General features: G+C 42.5%; 1 protein-coding gene across 1 annotated transcript in view; it reads right to left on the bottom strand.

Annotated features, from left to right (window-relative positions):
- Positions 1–2,920: 2,920 nt before the first annotated feature.
- SECISBP2L (SECIS binding protein 2 like) overlaps positions 2,921–8,805 on the bottom strand; it is a 197,623-nt gene continuing 191,738 nt past the window's right edge. The window contains exon 18 of the mRNA XM_063926038.1: positions 2,921–3,749. Within this exon, the coding sequence (XP_063782108.1) occupies positions 3,109–3,749 (641 nt within the window). The 3' untranslated portion in view covers positions 2,921–3,108. The remainder of the gene's footprint in view (positions 3,750–8,805) is intronic.

Here is an 8,805-nt window from a genome sequence, read left to right as displayed (position 1 = left end):
AACAAATATACAATCATTCTTTTATTAGATAAGGAAGAAATTTCACTAGTATTTACATAGTGCAAAAAGCTGTTATTACTCCAAAATGAATAAAAATATAATTATCCTTCATACAGAAAAACACCTTCATTTTTTTTTTTTGTAATTAGGAAATACATGTCCCTATGTAAGGATGAAAAGATTTAAATATTTTGTATCCCCCCCCCCCCCCCCCCCCTCATTAGGAGCAAGGTGATGAGAACAAAGCACAGGTATACATGCCAGAAACATCTTAAAAGTACTTTAGTACTCCAAAAAGAATAAAACAGAACATAAAAAGGATGAGGTGTAGATCAAATAAAAAAAAAGAGCAAAAAGAAAGACTATATCAAAATATAGAATGTTACCCCTAGAAATGCATATACATCTTTTACAAAGCATGCCAATAATAAATGAACATTAAAATAAAGGACTTGTTGGCACTACTAAAGATGTTACATGTTTATTGTACCTTATTTAATCATAAAAAGTATACGGTCATTTATTTCTGCCTGAATTTGCCACACCATGTCGGAGAGGTACAATAATACTTTGCAGGATTACATTTCCGTAAACAATACCAGTAACACTTATATGAACAAGAGACTGATGTCAAGTTAATTTAATTGGATTCATCCTCAACAAGCACAACGGCTACACGCGCTAAGGAACGTACTGTTACACTAATTCATTAATAATCAACATGTAAAACATTTTATACAAAATTTGATCTAAGCCTCTTAGGATTTGTCTGTTTTACTTTTCTGCACATACCTTTAACCCTTCATACTTTTTATTTTTATAATAACCAGCCAAAGCAACTATAACGGAAAAATATGGAAGACTAACACATGACAAACATTCAGAGTTAATTTAACTATATACATACAACCTATTGAAATTGATAATTTGCAAATCACTAAATTATTGAACAAATGCATACTTTACAGAGATAATTAAAAGGAGGTTGTTTCCTACTGCATTGAGCCACAATAGATTTTCTTATGCAGTACTAAATGCGGATTTCCCTTAAGACATTTCCACACTGTGCTTCACTGCAACCAGCCCTAAGCACGGAGCCCTTTGTAGAGGTCCTATAGCTACAGCTGAAGCAGAAAGGGTTCCAAGGAAAGGCATACAGGTACATTTTTAAAAGATTAATTCATATCTTTTACATTTCATTTTACATACACTAACTTACACTGTAAGTAGTCTTTCCCTTTCCTGGCATAGTTGCCAAAATAAGGAGGAAATTGGTTGAAAACATTGCCTAGCTAAAAATTGCCACCTCTTAAGATCAAGAATTAATTGAACCTGTAGAGACAAAGAAAACCCAAGCTGAATTATTGTTTGTTGAAATGTTACTTATTTGTGCTTCAGGTTCAATATTCTATCATTTCTACAAGCAAGATGACACTTGAAATGTACAGGGTTAAGGTCTGTCATGTACCACTTCTATTTAAAATGACCTCAAGCCTTACCCTTTGCATTTTCATGACTTTATTTCTAGTGTAGTAAGCAGTTATACTTCAGAAAATCTGTACAATAAACAAATTGATAAGTAACGTTTAGAAGTGTTCCCATAGGCAACCGAAGAATGCACACATCCTAGCACCTTACATTAATTTTTATAATATTTATACAGACATTTATGAAAGATGAAAATGTAGAACTAGCAAAACACTTCAGAATTTTTCTTTTTTTACTGGTTTTGAAAAGTGTATTTGTTGATGCTTCTACTGACATATTATGTACATGTGTTACATAATTTTCCTTTGTTGGTCAGTAGGCATCATCTAACAAGCATGGTTGAAAGACAAAGATCATCAATCATCTTACTGGTTATTTCATGTAAATTACGTAAACCACCTTCAAACCCATTTCAGGTTTTGATGCAGATACAACAGAAAACAATGCTGTGCAACAGGAACCGATTACTAATGGCTAGTCCAAGAACAGACAGAATCAAGTCATTCACATCTAACAAAATATTTTCTTTCACACTGGTTGCCAATATATGTTGTGGAAAGCTGCCTAATAATGGCATTTGTTTATGCTATGGAATTAAGTGGAAACACTCATTTGTTTTTTGGTCGGGAAGCATGTCTGGTTAATAATTCCTGTCAATAGCCTAGTTGTGTCTGAAAATGATTTACAACTAGTGATATCAGAAGGGCATATACATCGACAACCTAAAATTGGTTTAGTACCAAATTATGGGAGACACTGTGGTTACATTATCCTGACCACAAATGACAAGCTAAAATGTAATGTAATAATGACAGAGGTTAAAAAAAAATTGTCTGGGCTTTTCAAAGTTGCATTAATAATAGATAGATACAATAAATTAACATTCAATGGGATCAAAAATAAGTATAGTGAAATGTTTGAATGAAGACAAAACTTTAGATTTTTCATCACAATGGAAATGCATACATACTGTAATGTATATTGTAAATTCACCAGCTCTGCCATACTCAGATGACCACACTGTCCCAGGTAACAAACATGTAGAGAGCTACACAACAAACGTACAGTTAAGAACAAATCAAAATATAGTCTCCCACTCCTTCAAATTTTACTTCAATATTAATTTCATTAAAAACATAAAAGGAAAGAGGAGTTGTGTAAGGGAAATAGATAATTAGGTGCAGCCCCAGAATCAAGATGAAGTGTAAACATTTATATTTTCAGATGCAGAATCAAAAACACAATAACTCCATTTGTCACACTAGGAAGTGACTTGTAATCACTGATTTTCCCACAGCAGGTAAGATACCAACAATGTACTGCAAGAATCCTACAATATGGAAGGTTGGTGTTAGTGTGTGGGTGAGAAAACTATTTGTGTAATAAACAGTAAAATCAACCTTTAGTGCTGAAAAAGGATGCAACCGAACAATTAATAATAAAGAATATAATTTCAATGGAATTAAATACAGATTGAACAGTGCAAAACATTGAGATGAAATAAGTCTGGGAATGGCTGCAACTATCCCAATAGTTAAGTTCTGTCAGTGGACCAATTCCTGAGTTTCTGGAGCAGGGGGTGTTTTAGTTTTTTGCATTTTGTTTTGTTTTTCTTTTATATTACTTTAAATTAGAGTTAGAGCTCTCCTTTATTAAAGGCCTTCCATCACTCTGTGATCCATTTCTGGCTAGCTTTTCTGCTGTCCGTTCCTTGCAATCAGAAACTGGTTCTACTTGTTCTGTGGACTCCATATCATCCTCTTCACTCTGCTCAATGTTATCTTCCTCTGGGCTGTTCACAAGTTGCAGGGTTTCCATAGTTCGCTGGGTCTCTGACACCCAAGACTCTATCCTGCTGACTGTTGTAGGTTCCTGGTGATACTCATCATCATCTTCCTCCTCGTCGTCGTCATCATCATCCTCTAGCATTTCTGGCACCAAAGTGCTAGTTGTACTTATAATGGAAGAATTGAGGACATCTCTTCCACTTCCATCCCATGATCCAGTTTCAGTACTCTGCTGGGAAGCCCATTCCAAATTGTCATCTGGCTTTACCTCTTCTTTGTCAATAGAAATGACCTTGCTGGGTTTCGAAACAGAGGTAATCACATCAAGTGCTGTCAGTAGTGGTTTATGGACATTGCTTTTATCAGGCTGAGAATTGATTGTGTGCTCTGCAGCCATCGTCCTCACAGAACAGTCTTCATTTTCTGAGGCTTCAACCCCATCTGATGTCTCTACCATACTTCTCCAATTTGTTTCTGTGAAAACAATTTAAAAGCACAAAAGTTAGTTAATAATCAGCATTATATAATGACAGTACTTCCAAACAGTAATGTTTTGTTCATATCCTCCAAGAACCTCAGGTAAAGCGGTCAGTACAAAAGAATAATAATTTATCCAGGAAGAGATCAACAAAACATGCATTGGTGTGAAAATCATAGGACAGTTTTGTAGAGGATTCAAAAATACAATAAAACAGATGCAATAAAATACATATAAAAAAAAGTATATGTTTTTGCCTAAACGAATAAACATCAATCTTCTACTTCTTTTGAAGAGACAGTGGTTGAAATGGTAAAACAATTACATGATAACATGAACTGGGGGTTGAACTTAAAATTAGAAATGTCATACATTCCAGCCATACAGTATCAATCATGTGACTTACAAAAATGTGAGATGTCGTTTACGAAAACTGGACATCTAAGACAGAGTATAAGCGCACAAATACCATTTACTAAGCACTCTGCTTGTTTTGAAAAAGATGCATAAGCATTCAGTAAGTATACAAACATTAATTTACAAATAAGGAGAATTATGGTAAACTTACCATGCTTTACTCTTTCTGCGATGTACACTGGGTTCCACAGGGAATACATCGGGGTGTAGAACGGGCTCTTGGATCCAGAGGCAACATCAAGCAAAGCTTTGACTGTCCCAGGATGCATTGGGGCCTCCTCTATAACCCAGCCTCCAGGCACTGAGAGCTCAGTTTCGTTAACCAGTCAATGCAGGAGCAGGTAAAAGAGAAGGCAGAAGCAGGTAAAAGAGAAGGCAGATGTTAGTCACATAGACCCACAATCTCACGACAGGAGAGGGTACCAGTGGTTAATGCCATACAACCCAAAGAAGCCAAATGCGTCACGGTGGGCACCCTGTGGAACCCAGTGTACCTCGCAGAAAGAGTTAACCATGGTAAATCTACCATAACTCTAATTTTCTGCAGCGGGGTACACTGTGTTCCACAAGGAATACATTGGGGATGTCCTAAAGCAGTTTCTCAAGGGAGGGGACGCGCCTTAGCGGTAAGCGAACCCGGCGTCCAAAGTCAGCATCCTGGGAGGTGGATGTATCAAAAGCATAGAACCTAATGAATGTGTTCACAGAGGACCATGTAGCCGCCTTGACAATTGTTCTGGGGACGCGCCACGACGGGCCGCCCAAGAAGACCGAATAGAATGGCCTTTAACTGCAGCAGGAGCTGGGAGTCCAGCTCTGCACATAGGCTTGCGCAATAACCACTCTAATCTATCTGGCCAAGGTTTGCTTATTCGCAGGCCAGCCATGTTTGTGAAAACCAAACAAAACAAAAAAGGAATCTGACCTCCTGATAGAGGCAGTCCTCTCCACATAGATACGGAAAGCCCTAACCACATACAAAGAACCGTCTTTGGGGGGACAAATCTGAAGAGACAAAGGTCGGAACCACAATCTCTTGATTAAAGGTGAAAAGATTACACCACCTTAGGCAGATAACCTGGGTGAGTTCGTAGAACTGCCAGTTCCCGGTGGAATATGAGGAAAGGTGGACGACAGGACAAAGCGCTTAAGTCTTGCAGAGGCAATGACCAGCAAGAACAGGACTTTGGCTGTGAGCCATAAAAGGTCCACCGATTCAAGAGGTTCAAATGGAGACTCTTGCAGAGCATTAAGCACAACAGACAAATCTTATGGAGCCACGGGAGTGACATAGGGAGGCTGAATCCATATAACACCCTGAATGAACGTCTGAACATCAGGTATAGAGGCAATTTTTCTCTGAAACCAAACCACCAAGGCAGATATATGAGCCTTGAGGGAGGACAGACGAAGACCTAAGTCCAGGCCTCTTTGCAGAAAAGCAAATATCTGGAAGTTCTGAAACTATGAACATCGTAATTCTTCTCAGCACACCAAGTGAAGTAAGAATTTCAAACTGTATAATAAATCCAGGCAGATGCCGGTTTGCAGGCTTTTAACATCGTTTGAATAACCACCTCTGAAAATCCTTTGGCTCTCAGGAGTGATGCTTCAATAGCGACGCCGTCAAAGCCAGTCTGGCCAGGTCTGGGTAGAGATAAAGGCCCTGTACGAGGTGGTCTGGTCGTTGAGGAAGTAAAAGGGGATGCCCCATCGATAGACCGTGCAGGGTCTGAGAACCAATGCCTTCTGGGCCACGCTGGAGCGACTTGAAGCAGCATTTCTCCTTCCTGTTTGAACTTCCATAGAACCATGGGCAGGAGCGACACTGGAGGGAACACGTAAGACAGCCAGACGTTCCATGGAATTGCCAGTGCATCCACAAACGCTGCTTAAGGATCCCTTTGTCCTTGATCCGAAGACCGGAACCTTGTGATTGTGTCGAGACACCATTAGGTCTACATCCGGTAGACCCCACCTGTCCACTAGGATCTGAAAGACTTCTGGATGAAGACTCCACTCTCCGCTGTGTACGTCCTGGCGACTGAGGTAGTCCGCTTCCCAGTTCAGCACACCCGGAATGAACATTGCTGATATAGGCCCTCATTCCAAGTTGTTCGCTCGCTAGCTGCTTTTAGCAGCATTGCACACGCTAGGCCGCTGCCCTCTGGGAGTGTGTCTTAGCTTACCAGAATTGCGAACAAAAGATTAGCAAAACTGCTACTAAATAATTCTTTGCAGTTTCTGAGTAGCTCCAGACCTACTCACAGATTGCGATCAGCTCAGTCCGTTTAGTTCCTGGTTTGACGTCACAATCACGCCCTGCGTTCGGCCAGCCACTCCTGCGTTTTTGCCCGGCACGCCTGCGTTTTTTTAGCACACTCCCGGGAAAACGCTCAGTTACCACCCAGAAACGCCCCTTCCTGTCAATCACTCACCGATCAGCAGTGCGACTGAAAAGCACCGCACGAACAACAGCAAAACTGCTAAGTTTTTAGTTAAATAACTAAGCGCATGCGCCCTGCGTGCCTTGCGCATGCGCATTTTGCAACATATCGGAACATAGCAAAAATCGGCAACGAGCGAACAACTCGGAATGACCCCCATACTTGGCAGATGGCGTTCTGCCCAACAAATAATTTTTTGACACTTCCTTCATAGCCATGTGGCTTTGAGTGCTGCCTTCATGGTTTATGTATGCCATTCTCGTGGCATTGTCTGACCGTACTTGAACCGGTCTGTTCCGTACCAGGGACAGGGCAAGTGATAATGCATTGAACACTGCCCTCAGCTCTAGGATGTTTATCAGGATGAGTGATTCTTCCTTGGTCCACCGACCCTGAAAAAAAGACTGTTGTTCGAACACCACTCCCCATCCCTTAGACTGGCATCCACCGTCAGTAGGACCCAAGTCGGGGATCCAGAAGGGACAGCCCCTGCTCAATTGCTGGTCCTGGAGCCACCAGGTCAGCGACAAACGAACCTCCAGAGTCAACAAAATCCTTTGGGGTCTGATCCGGTGAGGCAGGCCGTCCCACTTTGCAAGAATTAATCGTTGCAGAGGGCGGAAATGAAATTGAGCGTACTCCATCATGTCGAAAGTCGACACCATCAGGCCAAGTACCTGCATCGCAGAGTGAATCGACACTCTGGGGTGACGGATGAAGTGTCTTATCCTGTCCTGGATTTTCAGGACCTTGTCTGGAGATAGGAACAGTCTCTGATTGTGTGTGTCCAGAAGCGGCCCTAGATGCTCCATGCTCTGAGCTGGGAACAGCAAGAACTTCTTCCAGTTGATCAGCCATCCGCGGGCTTGTAAGCAACTCACCGTCAAGTTTAGATGACTGAGGAAACTCGCCAGAATCAGCAGGTCGTCCAAGTACGGCAGGATTCTGACTCCCTAGCGACAAAGGTGCGCTGTCCCCACACGGCCATAACCTTGGTGAAGATCCGAGGAGCTGTGGCCAGTCCGAACGGCAGAGCCTGGAATTGGTAACGACTGTCGCCAATAGCAAACCGCAAGAACTGCTGATGCGATATGGCAACAGGAATATGCAGATAAGCATCTTGCATATCCAGAGATGCCATGTAATCTCTGGGTTCCATCGCCAGCACAATAGAGTGCAATGTTTTCATATGAAACATGACGACCCTCACAAACTTGTTCAGTGATCTGAGGTTGAGAATAGGCCGAAAAGACCCACTGGGTTTCTGCACAAGAAACAGGGTTGAATAATAGCCTCTGCCATGATGGGACTGAGGTACCGGCACAACCACTCCTGTACTCGGGAGAGAACCTACCACCGTTTGCAGGGCCTGCGCGTTCAACAGATCCAAAGGGAGCACCGTAGCGCAAAACTGGTGAGGGGGACAGCATACCGGTGAGAGACAACTTCCATTACCCACGCATCTGAAGTGATCCTTAACCAGACCTGGGCGAACTGTAGAAGTTGGACTCCCAACCCTGGGGTCCCTCAGGGGAAGGCCCGCCCCATCATGCAGCGGGCTTGTCTTGTTTCGAAGCAGGCTGACGGGCTGTCCAGGACTGCTTCGACTTGGGCTTGGTGGTCTTGGGACCACGAGATTGTCTGGGGTAAGACTGAGCCTTGGCTTTCCCTTGAGATCGAAAGGAACGAAAAGTAGTAGTCTTCGCCTTCTGAGCAGAAGGATAAGTAGGAGGAAGAAAAGCAGTCTTAGAAGCAGCTAATTCAGACACTATTTTATTTTGGTCCTCTCCAAATAAAATGTCCCCAGTGAAGGGGAGTACCTCTAAGGTCTTCCAGAGTCCAAATCCACTTTCCACGACCTTAACCACAGTATGCGGAGAGCCAGGACAGACGTGGATGACGCTTTGGCCGCCAGTACCCCCGACTCAGAGGATGCCTCCTGAATGTAGTAGACAGCGGTGCATATGTGAGACAGGTATTGTCTGGCTTTGTCAGAAATATCATCAGGCAGCTCATCCTCTAATGCTTGAACCCACGCCTCAATTCCCTTTGAAACGGTCCACCAGAGTCCCAAGGAGGGTGGTGAACATAGCACAGGGTGGCTCCATCGTAGTGACAGGAGCTGCATGCTGACTGGGGGGTGCATGACGTTTAGAACACAGCCCATCACACAATACTTCCCCCACAG

The sequence above is a fragment of the Pseudophryne corroboree genome, chromosome 6 (genome assembly GCF_028390025.1).
Source record: "Pseudophryne corroboree isolate aPseCor3 chromosome 6, aPseCor3.hap2, whole genome shotgun sequence".
NCBI classification, from domain to species: domain Eukaryota; kingdom Metazoa; phylum Chordata; class Amphibia; order Anura; family Myobatrachidae; genus Pseudophryne; species Pseudophryne corroboree.
Note: the sequence above shows the minus strand (reverse complement) of the source record. Positions and strands in the feature narration are given on the sequence as shown.